Source organism: Trichosurus vulpecula, chromosome 3, assembly GCF_011100635.1.
Source record: "Trichosurus vulpecula isolate mTriVul1 chromosome 3, mTriVul1.pri, whole genome shotgun sequence".
Classification (NCBI taxonomy): Eukaryota; Metazoa; Chordata; class Mammalia; order Diprotodontia; family Phalangeridae; genus Trichosurus; species Trichosurus vulpecula.
Genome location: NC_050575.1, coordinates 33,654,344 through 33,679,001, shown reverse-complemented (window position 1 = coordinate 33,679,001; position 24,658 = coordinate 33,654,344). Strand labels below are relative to the sequence as shown.

General features: G+C 40.8%; 1 protein-coding gene across 1 annotated transcript in view; it reads left to right on the top strand.

Moving 5' to 3' along the window:
* Positions 1 to 388: 388 nt before the first annotated feature.
* JAG2 (jagged canonical Notch ligand 2) overlaps positions 389 to 24,658 on the top strand; it is a 77,572-nt gene continuing 53,302 nt past the window's right edge. Inside the window, exons 1-3 of the mRNA XM_036752610.1 lie at positions 389 to 437; positions 9,521 to 9,772; positions 12,518 to 12,578. Of these exons, the coding sequence (XP_036608505.1) occupies positions 9,541 to 9,772; positions 12,518 to 12,578 (293 nt within the window). The 5' untranslated portion in view covers positions 389 to 437; positions 9,521 to 9,540. The remainder of the gene's footprint in view (positions 438 to 9,520; positions 9,773 to 12,517; positions 12,579 to 24,658) is intronic.

Here is a 24,658-nt window from a genome sequence, read left to right as displayed (position 1 = left end):
AATAATGAGAACTCATTTTCATAATAGTAATTATGCCAAATAATAATTATGGAAGTAGGAGGTGATTCAGTAAGATTTCAAAAGAACTTTCTTCACAAAAATCTTGAAAGATAAAAGAAGTATTCCCATTTTACAGAGACAGAAACTAAGGCCCAGAGAGAGAATGATTTGTGCTAGGTCACATCCCATGGAAGACCTGTGATTCTCGAGTCACAGCAAGTGATCGAATCCAAATCCAGGGCACTTTTCATATATCACATGGAACTTCCATGTTCCCCAGGCGAAGTCCCTGCCCGTAGCATGTGGGCAGAATGGAGTAGGAATTAAAGGTCTGTCAATCTTTGGGGTCATCATTTAACAAGTTCTCTCTCTTTGTTTTTAGCGATCATTCACCCTGATAGTGGAGGCGTGGGATTGGGATAACGGCACTCAACATGGTGAGTATATCTGCAGTAGGAGATTCTCTCGATAGGGTGATTTGTGGGAAGTCGGGGGTTGTGAGTGGGGAGACAGGACTGGGATTGGGCCCTGGAACTAGGATTTGGGAAAGGATTAGGGGTGAGTTTGGTCTTCGGTGAGTAATGGAGTAAGAGGTTATTCTGGCTCTCTCTTTCCCAAGATAGATGGGAAGTGGATTACCTACTGAGTCAAAGGCTATAGGCCATGAAGTTGTTGAGGGCTGTGTCTTGTGCAGACCAAGGTTATGGTTGGGGGACACAAGGGCTGAAGAGGTTCCTATGGTTAAATTATTCTTTGGAAGTATGGTATAGAGTGTTGTGAGGGAAGTTGATAAAGAGACCCATGATTATTTAACTTCCACCAGCCTGCCTGATAAAATCACAGTATGTAACTGGAGAGGGTTAAGGTGCCCTACTGTTGGCACAGAGACCAAAAGGAACTTTCACAGAAAACAGTTTGATTTCTCACCAGTTCCAAGAAATATAGTTCTTCACCTGGGGCACATCTATGAAAATATCTATGTGAAGTAACACAATCAATGAGAAAATCACTTGGGTGAGCTTGAGGTTGCCTAGGGCCTTAGGGGATGACTTCCAACCGACCTTAGTTTTCCTATTGGTTTTGAGAGCTCTGTTTGGAACCACCTTTTTGGGGAGTGGGGGCAAAGTTTTCTTTTTGCCTTTGCTTGATTTTTTTCAAGTTAAGGGAATACCTTGTAAACAACAATATAGACGATAACTGCCATTGGTCGAATTGGATAACTGTGTATTTGGGGGATGGGGAGGAGGTGAGTATAATCTCCAGGCCCATCATCTATGACAGGCCTGGGTCCTCATGGAGTCATAGAAGACTGTTAATTTTCATTTGCTTGATAACTGTGCCACATGGGCTTAACAGAAACTGTGTTATGAGACACTAGGGGAGGCGCTTGAAAAGATAGTGCTTCAACTTCCCCAAGTTAATAGAGAACTATCCAGAATTGGGACTATAAACATATCTGCTGAAAGTACCCCCACTGATTTGCTGGGCATAGCAAATGTTTAACTGAGGTAAGGAGAACGTAGTAGGGGATTATTCAGGACACCCCTGATCAGTTAAATTCCTATCATAGAATAAACTGATAAAATCACAGAATGTAAGGGGGCAGGTTGCAGTGCTATTAAAATCTTGACCGTAACATGGAGAAGTCCTTCACTGAAACCTAATGGAATTAGAGGACAGTTTTTATTACCCCTTTTAGAGGTTTGACTGAGTTCCTTAGGCAGACTTGATGGAATTATAAGGCATAGTGCCAACATCCTGGACCCTAATGGTCCTTTAAAAATCTAGACACAATCTTCAGTGGTAGCAGGAAGTTGAAGCAGGAAGCAGCTTTGAGGAGATAAACCTGGCATCAAAGAGTTACAAAGGAAGAGTCCAGCTTTTGAGAAGACAATCACCCATTGCTATCCACTGCCCCCTGGTAGAGGTGTAGGGCAAGGCAAGATTGTTCTCTCCTCTGCCCATCCTACTCCCCCACCCCCACCCCATTTGACCACAGTGCTTTGTAGTGAAGCTGCTCCATCAGTAGGAGTTACTGCACCCAACAGAGAACCAGCTGAAGGAAAGCTGAGGTGACTGACGAATAGACCCTCTGGCAGCAGAGAAGAGCCAAGTATGAAAGAAGAGACAGCTAACTTGCTCTGGCAGTTGGAAAGTGAGCTATGGAGAGTCCACCTGAGTTAGAAATGCTGAGTCCAAGGGTCCACACACAGAGAAAGGACTTTGGGGTCCAGTAGTCCTGGAGATGTAGGTTGCCTTGACCACATGTATTTCCTATCTGCATGCCTCTTCACTAGGGTACTCTATGTGTATGCCAACTCTTCCTATGTGTGTTGGTGGAGGAGTATCCCAGTTTTATGGCAGCAATGCTTTATAGCTACTGTTCTTATTATGCCATATCAGAAGATGTTTTTGCTTTGAACTGATTGTCTGTTGGTTAACTATTAAAGGGGCTCCTGAGCTGTTGTTTTAGTCATATAGATTCATGAATTCAGGGCACTTGGCTCTCACAGAGACCCAGCCTGTGAGCATGAGTTTGGGGTAGCTGTGGAGGGAATGCCGCAAATGGAAACAACAGTGCAATGGGTTTTGAGTTAAAAGACCTAGGTTCCAAAATTTACTAGCTGTCTGACCTTGGGGAAATCACATAAACTCTCTGTGACTCAGTTTTATCATCTGTAAACCTGGAGTAATAATACTTTTACTACCTACCCCACAAGGTTGTTGGGAAGAAAATGCAAACTTTTAAAGTGCTGTATAAATGTGAGCTGAAACTAATATGTACAAACAAACTATATGCCAGATAAATAAGAAATAATTAACAGAGGGAAGGCAACAGAATTCAGCGAGGTTGGAAAAGGCTTCCTAATTAAGATGAGATTTTAGCTGGAACTTGAAGGAAGCCAGGGAGCATAGTAAGGGGAGTGGAAGAGGAATGGCATTACAGGCATGGTGGACTGCTAGAGAAAATGCCTGGAGAGATGGAATGGGGTATCTTGTTTACGAAACAGCTAGGAGACCAGTGTCACTGGATCAGAGAGTATATGGAGGAGAGTAGGACAGAAAGTGGACCTCAGTGTCACAAAGACTGGGGTTCAAGCTTGGGCTCTGATAGACTGGTTTTGTAACTAGGCAAATCACTTAACCTGTCAGTTCTTTAGGAAACTTTCTAGAATTATAAACTACAGAACAGTTGCTGGTCTATTTTAGTAGAGGGAGTTTCCTCATTGGGGATTCCATATACTCATAAAAGTACAGCTCTGTCCTTGCCTTCCACCCCAGCATATATAGTGTTTTTAAGTTTGCTGAGCATTTTATATGCATTATCTGATTTCAGCCTCATAGCAGTCTTATGATGTAATTACTACAGACATGTTATTATCCCCATCTGAGGTAGGATTTGAACTAAGACTTAGTCCAGTATTCTACCATAGTCTGCTTTGCCATGTTGTCTTGTGAAAGTACAGTATTACAAAATCCAAGGTATGAACACCTCTCATTTAGATAATTTACTGAATGGATGGCCTGAAACAGCCATTAGTGCATGGTCAGAAAATCAGTTTATTTACTGAGAAAATCGGTCCTTCCTAACTAAAAACAAGGTCACGTATAGCAGGGATCAGAAAGTTGGAGAACACCAGAGCTGGAAGGGCATCAATGCAGTGTTAAAGGTCGCAGGATGATAGGTCAAACCCATTTGTCTTACAGATGAGAAAATAAAATGAAAGAAATTACATTAATTAAAATTAAATTAAACCAATGAAAAATTTAAAATACATTTTCCTGGGAATTAACAAATGATACACATCTTTTGATATATTACATATGTACGCACACAGATCGACTTGACAATTTGAAATATAAACTAAATGGAGGGTTACTTTCTTCTCAAGTTGAACACACAGAAATAGGAATGAGTAATAAAGGATATATTATTTAGTATGTCACCACCCTACCCCACTATCACAAGATTCAAGATCTTCATATTTCAGAAAAATCAGCCAATGAGAGCTACAGAGGAACAGGAACCATAGAGACAAAAATGATGACACATTCTTAGAGAATTATAAATAAATAATTTACCTATTTCAAAGATAAATATTTTCAAAAATGGGTCCATACCTCTGAAGACCACAATCAGTCTTCCAACATCTATAATAGGAAACACAATTATATGGTTACTTGGAGACCCCAGGGAGAATGCAGGTAAATACATTTATATAGAGCTAGTATTAACTGGATGTAGGAACTTGAAATTTTCATATGCAGCTCAGATTGAACTATTTTTGGTAGTTTTTCCATAGGTATTAGGGGGCTGGCTGGTCTGAAGGTTGTATTGTTGTCTGTTAAATATGTTAGATTTATAAACACACTTGTCTCCTGATGATTCAGGAGTGAAGATTCTCAGTGGGCTTTCCAGACTCCTAATGTTAAAGCAAAGGGTGAATGATTTTCAATAGATGGTAAACTAGTTATTGGAGATATTTAAGCAGACCAGTTAGTGGAAGAGCAGTGCTTGGAAGTTACAGAAAGATGTATTTTTGTTTGAAATAAAGAAGCATTTCTTAGAAGAGCTGCCTCCCGCCTGGAAAGGTGGCTTAAGTGGAGGCTAGATGACTGTTTTACTAGAGAGGATTCCTGCTCAGGTGTGGGCAGGAGCAGATTCTTGAGATTCCATGATTCACAAGACATGGTAGGCACGGACTAAATGTTTGGATTGGATTTATTATATGGAGACCTTTCAGGTTGAGGGAGAGGAGAGAAAGTACATACATCATTTGCCCAAGCAAGCCTTTGGTGATGACATTTCGTAGCCCTCTTCTGTTGGTTTGGGGTTGGGAGGGAAGGGGTCTGGATTTCATTGCTATTGGAATATTGGAGTATTTAGTATTGGATTCTTTCTATAAGAACATGACCTGAAAGTGAGCCTCTTATTTAGAAAGTCTTAATCAGAGCCTGTGACTTCATGGCTATGACATAGAAGGGATCCAATTTGTCTTGCCTTTTACACCCCAAGGGCTAGACACATTCTTTGAATTAAAAGGAACTTCAGAAAGTCATTTAATCTAAACTGAGATCGTATGAATTGTTCAGGGTTGAATGTCAAGTGAGTAGTGGAGCTGGGACTAGAACCAGGATTTCTCAATTTCCAGCCTCATTTTACAGAAGAAATGGAAGACAAGAAACTTCCCAGAGATCACCTAGCCTGTTAGTGGATAGTAACACAACTTGCTTATATCACTGCAAGAGTGGGGCTCTATTGATTATTCTGCTCCACTAGAAGAAATAACTTTAGGTGAGAACACCTTTTGACTGAATTAAAAAATCAGAACTGAGTGTGAACATGACTAATTCACCTCCTGGAACCGATCAAAGCCATTGTGTAAAAGATTGGGTCCTGCCTTAAGCAATTTGTGTAAAAGGAAGAAGCTATTTCAGCAACAAGAGATTATAAGGATCTGAATTTGAAGGGATGGAAGCAAGCATGGCATTGCGGCACACCTTTGGGGAGAAAAGGAAGTCACTGGCTCTATGGGCATCCTAGGTCAGCTCTTTACCCAACTTTTCTGCCCCACCCCTACTCCTCCATGCCTGCCTATCTACTGTAATCTGCTGTTTTATTGCCCAAAGATTTCTAGTAAACCTAATTTTATCCCAACTGCCAAGAGACAAGGAGTTAACTAGAGATAGATACAAATGTCAGGTTGGTCAGAGAACCCAACATCTGCTTAAATGTTAGGAATTTTCCTAATTAGAGCTATGGAGTTAATTATGACTGACTTGAGAACTTTTCATCAAAAATAAGCCAAGGAGAAGGGAACGAGTAAACGTTAGAGAGGATTCTGTTGCCCTTGGGTTTCAAATAAGCTAGTTGTTGTATTAGAATGCTGCTCTATTACAGATGAGGAAACTGAGGCCCAAAGAAAGGAAATAACTGTCATTTCTAGAACCCATATCTATGAAGGTGTTTCTCCTTTAAAACTAGAAAGAAGTATATTTAGATTAAATTAAAGATTTTCTTACCTCTATCCAAAGGGAATAAATTCATGGAATTCCTCATACCCTGCAGAGGTAGCAGGCTGGGAATATGAAAAAACTTGGAAAAAGTTTTTTTTTTCTTTTCTCATTTTGTATTTAAGTGTAAAATAAAAAATTACCCCCAAACAAAAAAAAATAGAAAATAAATAAAGGGAACACAAAGTCAAAAAAATTTAAAAAGCATGCAGACAAGAAAGTTTTTGTAGGTGACACATTTATATCATGTTTGATAACGAAATCACATAATGATGTAAACATTTCCAAACATCTGTTTTAAAAATGCTCTTTCTATGTTTGATAAACAATAAATAATTTGTTCATAGCATTAAAAAAAAAATTTAGGGAAACCCTAGAGTATGTCTACATAAGAGAATCACTGACTGGTGGAAGAAACCCAACACCAAGCCTTCTCTTGTGTCCCTTGAAGGATTTCCAGCTCTGGTATTTCCTACCTTTGTCATTTTGGGTAAATCATTTAATACGTCTTGGCCACCTCCTCCTCACCTGAAAAATGAGGTTATTAGATTAGATATTCTCTAAAATTCTGTCCAGCTCAAAGTCCCATGAACATTTAACTCATGATGCATACTGAATTGGGCGTATGGTGGTGATTTTTTTTTCTATTTTCTGGTCATGGCATAAAGATTGATTTTTGCTCAGGTACAAGTGGGCCTAATATAATAGGTTGGGTAAATGAGAATTCCAAGTTAATTAAATTTATAATCTATACTGAGCATTCCCAACAACAATGAAATTGCATAATGCAGGGGGTAAGAAGAAGGAAAAGGAAAGTAAATCTATCTAGGATAGGAAATGCTTGGAACTACATAAATACGCATGGGCACACACACACACACACACTCTCTCTCTCTCTTTCTCTCTTGCTCTCTGTCTCTCTCGCTCACATACATACATGCACCCCCAGGGTTCTAGTAAGTGAAAAGCCAACCAGTCGGTCAGGTAAATCTGTTTAGAAAACATCCAGATCGTTAACTGGTATTGTTTTTTCATTGATCCAGCTAAAACAAACATTTATTGAACAGTTAACCACGTTCAGGGTCCTATGCTTGGCTCTGGGTTACTAAAATAGTGAGAACTTACCTTCTTTTCTCAAATCTCTATATTGGGCAGAAGGTCAAATACATGTGCAGAGATTGATTCTGATAACTTTTCAGAGTTTTGGGGCAAGCTGTCACAAATGTACATGCGCTTACACACATTCACAATTATCTATTGTTCCTCCCAAAAGAATGTTTTTTTTTTCTCTTTTCTCATCTTCTTGTGTCTGGTCTCAAATTGGCTCTGAATAAATTAGGTTTTGACAGTGGAAGGAATCAAGAGTTATATTTACCAGTTGATAAGTAGTCAAAGGATGCAAACTTCAAAAGAAGAATACAAGAATGCAAACTAGAAACCATCATATGAAGAATTGCTCCAAATCGCTAAGTAAGAGAAATGCAAACAAAACAATTCTGAAAATTAAAACTTTATACCTAGTAAATTTACAAAGCTATCAAAAGATGGGAATACTCAATGTTGGAGGGGCTGAGGAAAGACAAGTACACTGGTACAGTGTTGGTGGGTCTGTAAATAGGTTCATCCATTCTGGAATGCAGTTTGGAATTACTACGCTAATAAAGGGACTAAATATTTAAGGTGGCATTTTTTATAATAGCAGAGAAGTGGAAATGAAGATAGTCATTGGTTTAGGAATGGCAAATCCAGTTGTGGCATGGGAATGTAGTGGAATCATAAGCAAAGCAGTATGTTGAACACAGAACATGAGAAAATGTATATGAATTGATACCAAGTGAAAACAGAAACAGGAAATCAATATATACAGTGACTACAACTCAAATGGAAAGAGTGCCAAAAACAAAACTAAATGCTGTGTAATTATAGTGATCATGTTTGGCTCCAAAAAAGGGATAACATTTCTCTCTCTCTCATTACAGAGGTGTGACTGTTGTGTGGGATGGTTAAGCTATGAAACTCAGTTGAGGGAATGGTTCACTTTACTTTGCCTTGTCCCCCTCCCCTTTTCTTTTTCACTCTTTGTTATATGGGGGACAGCTTTCTGGATAGGACAGGGAGGAAGGATATCTTGGGAAATGAAAGTGATGGGAAAACAAGACAAGTAAAAATTTAGCAAGAAGAAACTGGAGAGAAGCGGGTGAGTTTGACAGTGTGGGCATAGTAGGATTCCACTCTTCTTTGGGGGGAAAAAGCCACTTCCTCCTGACTCTAGTTCAGTTCCATAATATTTCCTCTGGGTTGCCCTCAGCCTGGTTTCCTGCCCCGCCTGTTGCCAAACACTAGACAACAAAGCCTTCCTCTGGTGCAGTAAACGCTGGACCTCCGGAGGAAGCCTCCACTTAGGCACCAGGCTTTATAGCTTTCTAAAAGGAGGTAAACTAAAAAGTCTTCATGCTTTCTCTCCCACTCCAATCTGCCCTTCATATTTCTACCAGAATAATTTTTATGTACAATCCAGTATAAATCTTTGGTGATCCCTGATAGCATGCTATGAAAAGTTCCGTCCTTTGCCTGGCATTCATGACCCTCCACAAGCTCTCATATCACCCCACCTTTCTTACCTCATTTTGCTCGTTTCCCTGCACTCTGTAGGTCAGTCATGCTGGACCGTTTGAACACACCATGCGCATGCTCACTCATCTCCAGTTATTTTCCGGCCTCTGTCTGTTGAATTGTTCTTTCTTTAAAGCCCCACTTCTGTGCAACCTCTTCCGGGAAGACCACTCTAATCTTCCTTCAGTAATGGCCGTTCTTACCCTAGCTCGATGTTGAACTTTGGCCCTTCTCTAATGCACTTTTTATATACTCTGGTTGAGGACTGGCCATGTGCTACTCTATATTTATTATGGCTATTCGTGTCCGTGTCTTATCTCTCTTGTAGATTGTGAGCTCTGTGAGAGCAGGGTCTGTGTCCTCTCTCACTTTGTATTTCTCCCATCATCAATCACAGGGTTCTAGATGTAGACGCTTGATAGAGGTTTGTTCACTCGATAAGCATTTATTCAGCACATAATATTCTTGAGGCAGCAAAGTGGTACAGTGGATGGAGCTCCGGATCTGGAGTCAGGAAGATTTGAGTTAAAATCTAGCCTTATTTACTAGTGATGCGACCATGGGTAAGGCACGTAACCTCTATCTTCTTCAATTTCCTCACCTGTAAAATGGCACTTCCTCGCAGTTGCTGTGAAAATAAAATGAGATATTTGTAAAGAGGTTTGCAAACCTTAAAGCTCTACATAAGCATTAGCTATCATTGCCTCAAAGAATTTACATTTTATTGGAGGAGTTGACATGTTTACATATAAATTGTTGAGTTTATGATCCCATTGGAAAGGAGAGGAGAATTGGATTTGTGAAGGGATGTCTCATGTCTGTTCCTCAAGATGATCGGTTCTGCCTTTCTCCTTCCTTTTCTGTCCCCTTCCCCCCTCTCCGTGTCCGGCAGATGGGCTTCTGATCGAAAGAATGTCACACGCAGGCATGATCAACCCTGAGGACCGCTGGAAGAGCTTACATTTTAGTGGCCACGTGGCCCACCTGGAGGTGAAGATCCGCGTGCAGTGTGATGAGAACTACTACAGCAGCACCTGTAACAAGTTCTGCAGGCCGCGGGATGATTTTGTGGGCCACTACACCTGTGACCAGTATGGTAACAAGGCCTGCATGGAAGGCTGGATGGGTCCTGAGTGTAAACAAGGTAACAGCAACCAGCGTGTTCAAGTGGGGGACAAAGGAACAGGAAGAACATGGGGACTCTCCTGATAATAATAATATCCACTTTGGGTTGTTTTCTGCCTCAGATCTCATCTGGAGTGTTATGTTTAGGTCTGGGTACCACATTTTAGGAGAATCACAATATGTAAAATGAAGTATGTCCTGAGGAGGATGACAGGAAGGTTGGGGGAATTGGAAGCTACAGTGAGAACCACGCACATACACCCAGAACTTTACACTTACAAAGGACTTTAACCTTTTTTTCCTCTGTTTTCAAAACAGCCCTGTGAGGGAGCTAGCTCATGAGTCACAGGCTTTAGGGCTGGAAAGGACCTTAGAATTCTCTCGTCCAAAGCTTCACTGGTCTTTTTTACTCCAAATTTAGTGCTTTCCCCATTGTACTGTGTTCTCTATCATACAAGATAAGGTGAGAGTAGGCATGCTTGCTGTCTCAAGTATTTAAAGGGCTTTCCTGTTAAATGGAGTTTCAACTCCTTCTATCTGGTCCAAGGAGACTGAACTTGGAGGAAATAGTAAATTACAGAGGTATCGATTTTGGCTTAGTATGAAGATGAATTTCCTAATAATTACAACTTTCATGTAATTGAGCTGTTTTGAAAGGTAATAAATTCCCCATCATTGGCTATGCTTGATTAACCTTCTGTTAGGGAGGCTGTGGGAAGAAGGGAGATTAGACCAGAGTCTTCATAGGTCTTTGATGGGTATAAGAGTCTGTAATTCAATGACTCTTGTTGAGTAGGAGCCGCTGGTCATCCACGTGGCCTTTTGTATGTAGAAGGGTCACTCTGGCTCCCTGGGAGAAAGGAAGGGCCCTTCTAGTTCTGGGGAAAACTGGAAGCTCTTTGAGTGATGGTCCCTTCAAGAGCTCCATTGGTCAACTCACCAGAATTTCCTGTAAAGGACTCTCTAGTCAAACCCAAACCCAGGTAGGAATCTTTTCCACAGTATCCCCAGAAGGTGCTCATATACACCCTCTACTTGAAAAACCCCTAGTAATGGGGAATTCACTGCCTTATGAGGCAGTCCATTCCATTTTTTCAAAGTTCTCACAGTTAATGCAATTCAGCAAATGTCTGCAGTGTGCATGTCACAGAGCTGAGAGACACAATGTTGAACAGCCATACAGAAGCAGTCTAGCATAGTGCATAAAATGTTGGGGTTGGGGTCAAACAGACCTGGATTCAAATTCCTACTTCCGCTATTTATCAGTTGCATGACCACAAACAAGTCATTTCACCTCTCTGTGCCTCAGTTTTTTTCATCTATAAAATGCGTATGATAATGCCTGTCTTGTGCACTTCATAGGGTTATTTTGGAGTGCCAGTGAGTGAATGTATAAAGTACTTTGCCCAAGTGAGTGCTGTATAAAATGTGTCATCATTTTTGTGTGGTTCCTCTAATAAAGGAATTTAAAGTCTATAGGATAGACTGTGACTGAGTGAAAGGAGGCATCCAAACAAAATGCTATGGAAAAATTTGATGATGAAAAGATAACTTGTTGTTAGAGATGTTTAAATTCCTTTGTCTGAAACCTCTCCGTACCTTCTTCCTACTGGCCCTAGTTTTTGTCCTGTAGGGAAAAGGAGATACCAAGTCATAATCCTTTACCTTTGTCATAGCCCTTCAAATACTTACACACACCTGTCATGTTTCCCCAAAGTCTTAGCTAGCCTAAATATCCCCAGTTCCTTTAACCAGTTCAACCTGTGGAATTATCTCCAGCCTTTTTACCATTCTGCTTATGTGCCTTTGGACTCCTGCTATAGCTCCTTCCTAAGTGTGACGTCCGGGCCTGAGCAGATTGCTCTAGATGGGGTTTGACCAAGGCAAAAGGCTCAGCTGTCCTCAGCTCCATCATTCTGGTCAATGGAACTCCATTAATGCATCCAAGAACCTTTTGACTCAAAAGAAATAGCATATTTGCAAATTTAAGGTGCTATGCAAAGTCCAGCTCTTGCTAAAACTCCATAATTTTGACTTTGGTACTGTCCTTTTGCAGCAGGTATCTTTGGAGACAGATTTTAAACCAGTTCGAACTTACTTGTCTTTTCTGGTTAATGATAGTTCCTAATATTAGCAACTTTGATTCTCAGGTAGCCACACATATTTGGCCAGAAGTTCCTAGTTCTAGGTTACTAGATCTGCCATCCTGGCTGGTATCTTGTTCCACAGTTAAGTTCCCACATGTCTCTTCCATCACTCCAGTTGAGATGAAACATTGGACTTGGCCCTGCCTGTGGTATTTCATGAAGTCTAGCTTGGTATAATGAAAAGAGCCTGGATTGAGGGATGTGGCGGGGTGGAGGTTACCAGGGGAGGGGAGGGAAGAAGGGTATTGCCAGGAAATCTGGGTCCTGCCCTCTTTACGAACACTATTTTGTCAGCAGGCACCCTCTCTGGCCATCATTTTCCCTCTTTTGAAAATGAAAGGTCTGAACTCAGTGTTCTCTAAGGTTCTTTTTAGTCCTAGTACTCTATCATGCTGTGAAACTGGGAACAAACTATCTGCTAGTAGGCGAAGTATAGATGGCTTGGTAACAGACTCTGGCTTGGTCCCATCCAGCTCTGATTTTCTCTGACGTGATTATGTTTGGAAGTTAGGAACGTAGCCCGGGGTTGCCAGCCGATGGCTCTGACAGGCGTGGGGCTGGCATTGCCGAGGGCCTCTGATATCTGCTGCTTCAACCCTGTGTCTCTGTGTTCACAGCTGTATGTAAACAAGGATGTAATTTACTCCATGGGGGATGCAGCGTGCCTGGGGAGTGCCGGTAAGTGTGTGCTGGGGCCCTTTTCCTCTCTCTTTTTCTTGGTGGGAGGATGTTCTTAATGATGTCTTCTGCTTGATTCAACAATTGAACTCATTGAGCCTGGTTGCTGGAGCCAGTGACTAGGCAAAGGGAGACAGAAGTGTCCAAGAATTCAAAGGTGATGAGGAAATTAGTCATATTTAAGGTCTTTTTTTTTTTTTTGGAATGTCCTCATTGTGAAATTTAAGTGTAATCCCTTTACGGAGTTTTACTGCCTCTGCAGATAAAGGCTGTACCCATTCAGATGTTTGCAAAGGAGAAATGGTCACTCATGGGCCTTCCTCCAGTGAGAATTTTTACTAAAAACATGGGGTGGGGAAGGAGCATTTTCTTAGGGTCGGAGGACCTGGGTTAGAATCCAAGATCTGCTACTTGCTCCCTGTCGAGGCCTGCTTTTTCATCTTTAAGCTAAGAGGGGCTGTGTGATAGGGTGGAAAGTGGAAGCAGAGAACCAGGGATTCACATGAACCTGTTTGAGCTTGGCATGGCCCTTTACATTTCTGAGCCCTGGTTCCTCTTCTTCAAATGAAGGGGCTGGACTAGATGACCTCTAAGATCTTTTCCGGTCTAAATCTTGTAACCGTATGGTCCTAGGGTCTAGCAAGTGTTTGACATAGTAGGTGCTTAATAAATGTTTGTGGATTGGTTGAAGGGATTGGATGAGATGATTTCTGAGGTCCTTTCCAGGACTTTCTAAAGCCAGTAATCTTGTGGAATTCCTGGCTACGTGTTTTTTGTACTTGGTCTACGTGCTGGTCATTTGGCCTCACTCCTGGAGAACGTGTAAAAGGAAGAATTTTCCCCCAATATTGGCTCTGCCGCCAGTGATGGCACAGCTCCTCATTTTTAATGGGACCTATGGTTATCAGTGCTTTGAGGTCTTCCTCATAAAGACACTGTGAGTTACGTAATACAAATAATAGGATTCCTGTTTCGTGGATGGACAAACTAAGGTCCAGAGATGTGTAGTGATTAACCCATAATCTCATAGTAAGTGTCATATTGCTGGGATTTAAACCCAAGTTCTCTGACTTCACACCTACTGTTTCTCTTCATTTGTGTTTCCTTTTATACTCTCAAAAATCTCTCCACATTAACCACTAAGATTTTCCTAAACCCTTCCTGCTAGCTTGAGCAAAAAGGAGTGTTTCTGGAAGTCAGACTTATTTATGAATTCTCTATTGACTTGCCCAGGGTCCTGACACACATACGTACCTCAATGCTTGATGGTGCGTTGAGAGATTCACGTGTATCCGTCAACAAGCATTTATTAAATCATTACGTACTTGGCATTGTGCTGAGAGCTAGAGATACAAAGCAAAAGCAGAAAGAGTCCTTGCCCCCGAGTAGTTTACATCCTAACAGAAGAGATAATATAAACATGGGTAGTAGAAGAAGTGGAAGACACTAGCAGCTGCAGAGACTGGGAAAAGCCTCCTGAGAAATGTGGGATCTGAGCTTCATCTTGAAGGAAAACAATGGAGTTGGTTTTCAAAAGGTTGGGATGGGGGAGGCGATGAAGGAGAGCATTCTTGGCATGGGAGACAGCCAGTGTAATGCACAAACATGGAAGAAGGAGCGTGGTTTATAAGTAAGCCAGTATGGCTGGACCATCAGATACATGGAGGGAAGCAACGTGAAAGAAAATTGAAAAATTGAGAAGCGATTGGGTAGAAAATTGTAAATGTCAAGGCAAAATTTATACTTGATTCTAGAAGATTAATGAGAGATTTAATTTAATTAATATTTAATGAATGGAGGAGGGCACGTGATGTGGTCAACCCTATGCTTTAGGAATTCACTTTGGCAGCTGTGTAGAGTTTGGATTAGAATGGAGAGAGACTTGAAGCAGAGAGACTCAGGAGGCTATTGCACTGGCTTCAGGTGAGAGGTGATGAGGGGATAAAGTAGGTGGGAGCTGTGAGTATGGATTCAAGAGGACATATAGGAGAAATGTTAGGAAGAAAGAAATGTCAAGACGTGTCCTGTGTTGGGAATGAAAACTTTTGAATTGGAGGATCTTGCCCATGCCAAATAGATGTCCACCTGTCTCTGTGGTAGTTGAAATCCCACAGCACTGTTTAGTGTCAGGAGATTTCTCTGAAGAGGTTGTGTGTTTTATTGTTCACATTACAGTACTTTAATGTTTAGAAAGTCTCTCTTCACAACCCTTTGACGTCAATACAGGTATTATTCCTATTGTATAGAAAGAGAAACTGAAGCTTCATAGAGAGGTGCCTTGTTGAAGATGATTAGCAAATGTCAGAACCAGAACTAAAATGTAGGTCTCCAGATTCCAGCCAGGAGATGGAGAGAAGGAACAGCCTGCAGGCCAGTGTCACGGGATCACAGAGAGTAAGGAGGGATGTAAAATATTTAAAAAAAAAACTTGAAAGAAAAGGAGTTAGGTTATGATGGACTTTAAAAACTAGACAGGAATTTATATCTGATTCTGGAGAGCTACTGAAGCTCACTGAATAGGGAAGTGATATGTGTTTTAGGAAGATCTATTTGATAGCCAAGTAGAAGAAGGATTGGAATGAGGAGAGACTTGTGGCAAAGAATCCAGCATTTCCCCCCACTGTGCCACAGTTTCCTTTTCTTATTGAGATTAGATGACTTGCTGAGGCTCCTTTTAATGAGTGAATCATTAATTTGGATTCAGTCAAAAGGCTGCACTTAAGAATCTAGAAGACCACATGTGGCCTCAAGGCCACAGGTTCCCCACCCCTGGTTTACATTATACCCTACTTCTTTTTGGTTGGTTTCATATTTTTAATTTTATTTATTTGTCTTTAGTTTTCAACATACGCTTCTATGAGATTTTGAGTTCTACATTTTCTCCCCACCCCTCTGCCTCCTCTCCCTGAGACAGTGTGAAATCTGATGTAAGATATATGTGTACATTCATATTAAACATATTTCCACATCAGTCATGTTATCGTGTTTGTCCTTCATTCTCGAAAGGGACCATGACATTAGGGAGATGATGACATGACTTGCAGTTGACTTTGATTTGAGTGAGGGAGGGTTGTGCAAGGTCACCAGCCTCACTTTCTCCTCTAGAGCCATCTGGGTCCAGTGGCCAGATATTCATCAGAATGACTGGAGGTGGCCCAGGAGGCAGTGGGAGACCCTGTCTCTTTTAGGCTAAGGTCTTTTCATGTTCTCACATTGAGTGAGGTTATATCCATTCAATGAATATAAGCCTCTTTGAGAGTCAAGGGATGACCTCTTTAATAAAAATATCAATCTGAGAGAGGAAGACCCTCAGGGCTGCTGGCCAAAAGAGAAACAGTTAACTATTTACATTCACTCTGAGCCAGGAGGGCCCAAAAAATAGCCATTAAGTGGTGCTTGGGCAGGGACCTAGTCATGTTTTAAAGAGTTAAAACCAAAGGAGAAAACCACGAGAAAGAAGAAACCAATCAAAAAAAAAGAGCAAGTAGTCTGTTTCGATCTGCATTCAGACTCCATAGTTCTTTCTCTGGATGTGAATGGCATTTTCCATCATGAGTCTTTTGGAATTGTCTTAGGTCCTTGTTTTGTTGAGAAGAGCCAAGTCCGTCAAAGTTGGTCATCGCACAGTGTTGCTGTCACTATATATAATGTCCTCCTGGTTCTGCTCACTTCACTCAGCATCAGTTCGTGTAAATCTTTCCATTTACTCATAATTTCTTATAGCACAATGGTATTCCATTACATTCATATAATGCAACTTGTTCAGCCGTTCCCCAATGGATGGGCATCCCCTCAATTTCCAATTCTTTTCTACCACAAAAAGAGCTGCTATAAATATTTCTGTGCATGGGTATGCCCTGCTTCTTACCAGCTTTGAGGACAAACCCTTGTTGGTCCTCTAATTTAGCCGTGCTTTTTAATGTTGGTGACAATTCCTTTAGGGAACTAATCAGCAGGCATTCGTTAAGTGCAGGCTGTGTGCCAAGAACTGTGCTAGGTGTTAGAATTGTAGGATTTAGAACAGGAAGGAACCTCGGACATCATCTCGTCTGGGATTCTGAAACTGCCCTGGTATAGGCCCTCATTATCTAACACAGGGACAATTCTAGTAGCTTTCTGGTTGATCTGCTTGCCTCAAGTCTGACCTCACGCCAATCTGTCTTTTGTTTGGCTCTCAAATAGATCTTCCTAAGATACACATCACCTCCCTATTCAGTAAGCTCCAGTGTCTCTCTGTTACCTCCAGAATCAAATATAAATCCTGCCTGCCTTTTAAAGCCCTTTATAATCTATCCTCTTCTTGTCTTTCTAGTTTTCTTATGCTTTACATCCCTCCATATGCTCTGTGATCCAGTGACAGTGGCCTCCTTTACGGTTCCTTTTCTCCCTCCCCTCCTGGCTCCTTGGCTTCCTTCAAGCCTCATCTAACATCCTACCTTCTTCAGAAAGCCTTTCCTAGTCCTCTGAGACTACCCTAATTTATTGTGTGTGTGTGTGTGTGTGTGTGTGTGTATGTGTTGCTTGTGTAGTTATCTACAAGTTGGCTCCCGATTAGACTATGATTTCCTTTGATAACAGAACTTTTTTTTTTAATATGCACATAGTAGACACTTAAAATGCTCATTGACTGATGGACTACTTATTTTTCTTTGTAATCCTGTGTATTTTATCTTATATATTTAAAAATATCATTCTGAGTGTATCCAGAGACTTCATCCCACTTCCAAAGAGGCGCTTGACAAAATGATTAAGAAGAACCCTGATTTAGTCTAACCCCAATCATTTTAAAGATGAGAAAACCTCATTAAGTGACTTCCCCAGGGCCACACATGTGGTTAAGGAGATGAGCCAGGATCCAAACATGGGTTATCTGACTCCATATTCATTGCTTTCTGTACTGTAATGGGTTTGCCAGAAAGAGCAACTGAATTAAGTTGTGAAATGAAACCTCTTTTTGTCTGGGATTCAGGGGGTGGGGAAAGCGTAAGCCATCACCGTTGAGTTGTTTTGTACTGTGTGTGTTGAGAGACGCGAGTTAAATCTTCTGGACGATCTAAGAGAACAATCCCAGTCTCGATTCCAGGTTGCTAGCGTATCTCCATCTTTCCCCTCATAGGTAGAAACAATAACCACTCTCTGAGTCAAAATAGAAGTGCAAAATGGGAGGAAAGACTGGGTGTGAGAGGGAGACTTTTCCTGGTGCTCACAGTCTGGGAGTTCTGGGATGCGGGTCATTGTATGAACAGGCAGAGACCATTAATTTCATGCCCTAGTCAACAAATGAGTTTAAAAGGCCCATTTCCTCTACTTAGAGCTCGGGCATTAGATTGGATTATAATGCCTCATGGCCTAAGTCCGGGAATAAGCTCTTCGAGTTGGACATCAAGTCATTCTACTTGGATTCCAGCAGTTAAGTGCTGGGGTGGAGACTGCTCTTTGAGGCTTAATAGCAAGATGAAGCCACTTAGCCATCAAATAATGGGAAATTCTCTCCAAGGTCTCTGGACTTTCTCATTCTCTCTGGCTTTATGGCATAAATCCTTTAGTACCTCACATTCATGAGGGACCACAGAATTACATTCTGGAAGCAATTATCTATTCAAACTCCCTTGTTTTATATATGAAGGAATAAGCCCAGGAGGTACAAGGTACGTATTAGTCACTCCCTTTATGCAGGGAAGGTGCTAGGTAGTGCCAGGGTGGGGAGGAAGAGATGCAGTATTTAGATAATATTTAGATATTCTCAGTCTTCAGTGAGTTTACAGTCTAGGAGGGAGATCAAATACTAGCACAGATAGCCCAGGGCCACTTAGTGTAATATTTGAAAGATGTACCATTTCATTGCTTTGGTTCTTTTGTGCAATGACACCAATTGTAGTTCTTCTAATATAAAAAGAACTTTAAATTAAAAAGTAAAGGAGAGGGAGAAAATTGTCTATGTTTGACAAACTGAGCACCATAGAAAATGCCAGAGCTATCCTGAAAATCATACAAGACCAAACTCAAGAATAAAGCCTGGGTCAAGATAAATGCGTACAGACATATTAGCCCCTGTTTTGTTGTGAGCAAAGTATAGATAGTAAATATAGTGAAAGATACTAATACAGAGAGGCAAATGTAACCACGTAGGTATCACTAAGCCTTGGTGGGATTGACCCTAGGATATATCTCTGCATGGGTATAATGTATTGAAAAGGAACAGGACAGGTTAAGGGAGTTGGCACCAGAGTAGCATATATTAAGAAGATATGTTTATGTGAGCCAATCCAGAAACCAGAAGGAAAGGAGCACTTCATTTGTGTGAATATAAACAGAGGCAAAATTGTTATTGGACGGACAACCTGGATAGAAAAAGGAACAAGATGAGAATGGAAAACAGTTCCAGCAGAGGAATCATGCCATAATAATGGGGCACTTCAGTTATGTGTACATCTGTTAATTTCTTAACTTGCTATAATGATAACTCCGACCTTCAAAAGTGGGGAAAGCATTTCTGGTTAAGGTGGCAATATGAAATATTATAGAGGAGCACATCTCTCTCCCATATTCTCTATCAGTGTTCTCAAAAGGGTGCCATGTTGAATAATGGTGAAGAAATTACAAGATTATACAAAATACAGCCAGAAGCCATGGGCAGTGGAAGAAGGATCCTGCCAAGGAAGCGCACACTTAAGCTCAAGTGAACAGCCTGAAAAACCCTCAGCAATGCCCTGGTATGGGGAGAACCAAGGGGAATAGAAGGCGACAGCCATACATTAACCAGGATTTCCCAGAGAGGCTGGAAGCCCACAGCAGCCAGGGAATGGCCTATTGCAAGACCTTGACTAGAGACTCTGAAATATGCCAGTGCTGTGAGTGCAGACGCAGCAGGAAGGATGGAGGCCAGTGTCATGTGCTCAGAAAATTGAGTTCAGGACCAAACAGGCCTAAACAACACCCTACTAAAAGAATAGGAAGGGGTAGAACCCAGCCCAGGCATAAAATCAGGATTTGAGACTGGAGATATGAGTAAATCTAGAGAGATACCAGACACAATGAAGAGATGTTATGGATCAAGAAAAGCCCAAAGTAAACCCAGGAGAAGAAAATTACTACAATTATCCCTTCCACATCACGGCTCTCCCCAGTGTAATTTTGATATATCACAAGTCAGTATAAGAAATGGGAATTTGGGGGGAGTTGTGCGGAAGCCCCAGATGATACACAAAAGCCAGCAGACAACACAAAAAGTTTAGAAACTCAAAAATGCATAAAATATATGTACAGTATTGTATAATATCAGCGTACTTTATCTTTTAATACCATAATAATTCAGACTTCTTTTTTGATATGAAGGGAAAGCCAAAAAATTGCATGAGGATTTTCTAGATAGAGGGGGCACCAAGCCGTGTGATGTGAAAGGGATAACTGTGTAACAAGTACAAGTAAAGTTGCACAGGGAAAATGCATTTGCTACAAATATTACAAAGTACTTGGAACAAATGAAGCAAGAAATTAAAAATGGAATTAGTACTGTTAGAAAAAAACATTCAGTGCTTTGCATAGTGCTTGGCACATAGGATGTGCTTAATAACAAATGTTTCTTGATTAATTGATTGGAGGGAGAATAAATTGGATGATGTAAAAAAATGAATTTTTAAGACCACATGGCAAATCTTTTTTTTTTGAAAAGCTAAGGGCAAAGATTTTTTAAAGTTACGTGATGAAAAGAGGAGAACCAGAAAAAGGAATAGGACCATTGCTTGGGTGGACATAATGATGGGAACTGAGAGTGGACTGAAACAGAGCTACTCAGTTCTTCTTATATTTCTGCTTCCTCTCTCCATTCTTCCCAAAGAGAATGATCTTTGAGTTGGAAAGGACAGAGCAAAAAATGACTAATAAGGGAGTTTGATAGTCAAGATAAATAAGAGTCTGTAACAGAACACCTTGACAGATTCATTTTACTGGCAGGTGTGATTGCCTGTCAGGGATCTCTGAAAGGCTGTGGAAAATGGGAGAAGTGCTGAAGGATTGGAGAAAAGCAAATGTTTTGACTTTCAGTTGTCAAAATTAAAGCCTAACGAGCTTGACTTCGATTCTTGGCAAAATTCTTAAGTGTGTTATGAAAGAAATGATTAGTGAACAACTAGAAAATGAATCACAGCTAGGTGGCACAGGGGATGGAACACTGGCCCTGGAGTCAGGAGGACCTGACTTCAAATCTGGCCTCAGACACTTACTAGCTGTGTGACCCTAAAAAAGTCACTTAACCCTGATTGACTCCAAAAAGAAAGAAAGAAGACCAATTAGTGATCACAACGAGCCAAGATGATCTCATCATCTCAGACCAATCTCCTTTCCATTTGGAGAATGGAAAGGAGGGGATGCTATAGATGTGGTTTATGTTTTTCATGTATTCTCATGGAAAGATAAGGACACATTATAAATGTTAATCAATGCTTGTTGACAGACTAACCTAAGCAGTAGCCCAGGCACATTCGGAACTGATAGGATGACAGACTCCTAGAGTATTCATAATTCAAATATCAGTGTTGATATGGAAGAAGATCTCCAACATACTATGCAGTTTAACATTTGAATCACTGCCTTGGATAAAATTATAAATGGCATACTAATCAAACTTTCAGAGGACAAAGTGGAAGGGACATCTAGCCCAGAAGATGGCAGAGTTGGAATCCAAAAAGATCTTGCAGAGTCACGGCCCCCTAAGGCACCACAGTGAATTCACAGGGGTACTGCAAGGTATTTTAATTTTTTTATAGGATTTTTATATAACTTTAGTGAAACGTACTAGGATTACCAATACTCTTCTATACAAGATTTACTAGTAGGGTCCATCAGTATTTGTCTTTCAGGGCCCAGAAACCTCCAAATTAGGAATCTCTCTTTAATTGTCTTTCGTAATTTTTCTTTTTTGAGATTCAATTTTATTTTACTTTCCAGTCCACATTCTATCCTTTCTACTTCCTCCCCCATCTCCCGTTGAAAAAAGCCAGAAAAACAAAAGCTGCTATAAACATGTATAGATGAACAGAACAAAATCTAACTTTGACCATGTCCAGATACCTACATATGTATATACACACATTTAAGGACGTATATAATCCTTAAATTTTTGAGGGAAACAGTCTAACAGAGATAGATATTGGAACATCTTTCCAACACTGAGTGATCTACCAGCTCAAGGTCGTTCCGGGTTTCGATATTATATTATACTCCATTTCTTTGACTGACGTTCTCAAATGTTTGAGATACACTTTGTTGTACTTTTGACTATGCTGGAATTTCTCAGACTTTCTTGTTTGTAATGTCATATCTCTGTGAAGATGGGTTTTTGGCAGTTGCTGTGATAAAATTTTAAGTGCTATGTGAAAATCCATGTAATTAGGGAAGTGGTGTCAAGATTCTAACATTTGAGTAGTTGTGGAACGTTACCAAAAGAAACAAACGTCCCATTAGTTGTTATTTAATAATGAAATAAAAAAAATTTCAAACAGCTACTAAGTTATTAAGACATAAATACTTACAAAATTGTGTGGACTAAAGTGTTTAATAAACAGAATTTGTAAGATATTTCTTTTGGTCTAAGGGCACCGTGAAAAAATTACTTTGGCACACAGGGCACCATGAACTGAGAAGGTTTGAGAACACTGGGCTGAATTAATAAGACAGAATTTAATAGGAAAAAAAGTAAAGTCTTAGATTTGGTTTCAGAAAACTCAGCCTCACATATACAAGGTGAGGGAGACAGCAACTCATCTAAAAAAGATCTTCGAATTTTGGTGGACTGCAAGATCAATACGGGGCAGGAATGTGATATAACAGCAGAAAAAGCTGAGTTGATATTAGACTGCATTAGGATAGACTAGCTCTGGGCAGCAGATTTTAGGGAAGACATTAATAACCTAGAGATTGGAGGGGGGCTGACAAGAGTATTGAAGGATCCTGAGATCATGCCACATGAGGATCAACTGCAGGAATTGGGGAAGAAAAGATTTAGGGAGGACGTGTCTTTGAGTATTTGAAGTGATATCCTCTGGAAGATAGATTAAAGTTAGGCTAATGCTTGGTCCCAGAGGGCAGTCCTAGGAGCAATGGGAAGATGCAGATTTCAGTTCAACTTGAGAAAGAAAGAAAAAAAACTTCCTAATAATTTAAAGCTATCCGAAAGAAGAACGGACTTCTGAAGAAATTTAGGCTCCCCTTCTCCAAAGTATCTAGGTGAAGGCTGGTTGTGACCATTTATTCATTTGGTTTGTGATAGGATTGGAGTAGATGCTCTATGAAGTGCTTTATGATTCTGAAATTCTGTGATGCTCTAGATGTAACAGAACCTAGCCCTTTGAGTCCTCAAAATGACAGTCAAACTTCTCTCTCCATCATCACTCCCCATCCCCATTTCAGGGGAAAGGGATGGTCAGAATCTGCTGAGCCATGGAGGGATCTGAACTCTCCAGCAGCTTGAACATGTCTGCATTGTGCTCAAGGCCATGCAAAGAGAGACAGGAGCAGGAATTGTTCCTGCTTGGTGAGATCATATCAGAATTGGTGAATTTGACTTTGTAGGAGAACTGCAGTGCGTATGCAGCATGTGATCCATGGCCCTTTACAAAATAAATATCCTTCAAGATATACTTCAAGACTTACAAAGCTCTTCCTTTACAACATCCTCATGTGGTACTTAGTGCAGACATCCCCACTTTACAAATGAGGAATCCGAGGCTCCAACACGGAAAGTGATCTGCTTGACACTTGCCACACACTTAACTGTGTTGGAACTGGGATTTGAACCTGGGTGTCTTGCATCTCAGGCCAACATTCCTTCATATGGGGAAGAGTGGGATAAGGAAGCCCAATTGAATCATATAAGGAGAGAATAGATGGAGTCCGTATCAGGGGGGACAGATTTGTTTCTCCTTGCCCTGCTGATTCCTTCTCTTCTTCCTGATTATTAAGAAGTTCCATTCTATTGAGCTGAAATCTGTCTCTCTGCAACTTCAGAGGTGAGTTATCTGGTACCATGGTTCCAGAAAGTGCAACCACTCTGTGTATTGTTTCCCAGACTTGTCTTTCCACATCCTTTGTGCAAAGGACACTAGAATTGAATGATAGAGGCAGTTAATTCTGTTACCCTGGGTTTCTGACAGTCCTCCCCAACGCATCTTAGTTACCAGCCTACTCCCATTGGCAGAGTAGAATGCAACAAAGAACTACCTTCTTTCACTTTACCCTGTAGGATTGACTTCTTCTAGGGAAGGGGACTTTTTCATTCATTCATACATTCAATAAGCAATTATTAAGTGATCCCTGTTTGCTAGGCACTGTGGTAGGTGATGGAGATACAAAGGCTAAAAACAATTCTTCCTCCTTCGAGAAAGACTTTACTTTCTTTTGTTTACTGGGATTGAGTCCCTTATTTGGACACTGTGGAAGAAGCTGTGAATGAGAAAATAGAAGTCCGAGATTCTGGCTTCGACTGCAAAACTGTCTATGTCACTTCTTTCCAAGCTTCAGCTTTGCTCATCCATACAGTGAGGGAAGCTATGATTGCTAAAGTCCTTTGCAGCACCAACATTCTAAAATCTGCTATTAGCATATTTAAAGGTAAAGGACAGCATTTATCAAGTGAATATATCAATTTCTAGGCTTACATTTGCATTTGAGCCTGAATTAGATGTTTATTATAAGAAAAAGGTTTAATTTCCATATAGGTTTATATTGAGTGTTAAGGGGCAATGTAATAACAGCAGTGTTCTAGTTTTGTAATTCAAGGCCCTGGGTCTGAGTCCCACCTCTGCTCCTTGTATCCTCTGTGTCCATGGTCAAGCCCCTTTCCCTGGCCAGGCCATGAAGAGATTGCCCTAGAAGATTTAAGCCTATGGTTCTGTGTGCTCCCTCTGGGGTAAAAAATGTGTCTGAATTGACCCTGGGTCAGTTGGACGCCTTATGGAGGGTACCTGTGTGTGCGTGTCTGTCTGTGTCTGTGTGTAGAGACTAGGGGGTGGGGGAATGGTAAAGAGTGTTAGGAAAGAAATCTCCTAGGGTGCAGTGAGACATTTGGCCCCTTCACATCTCCC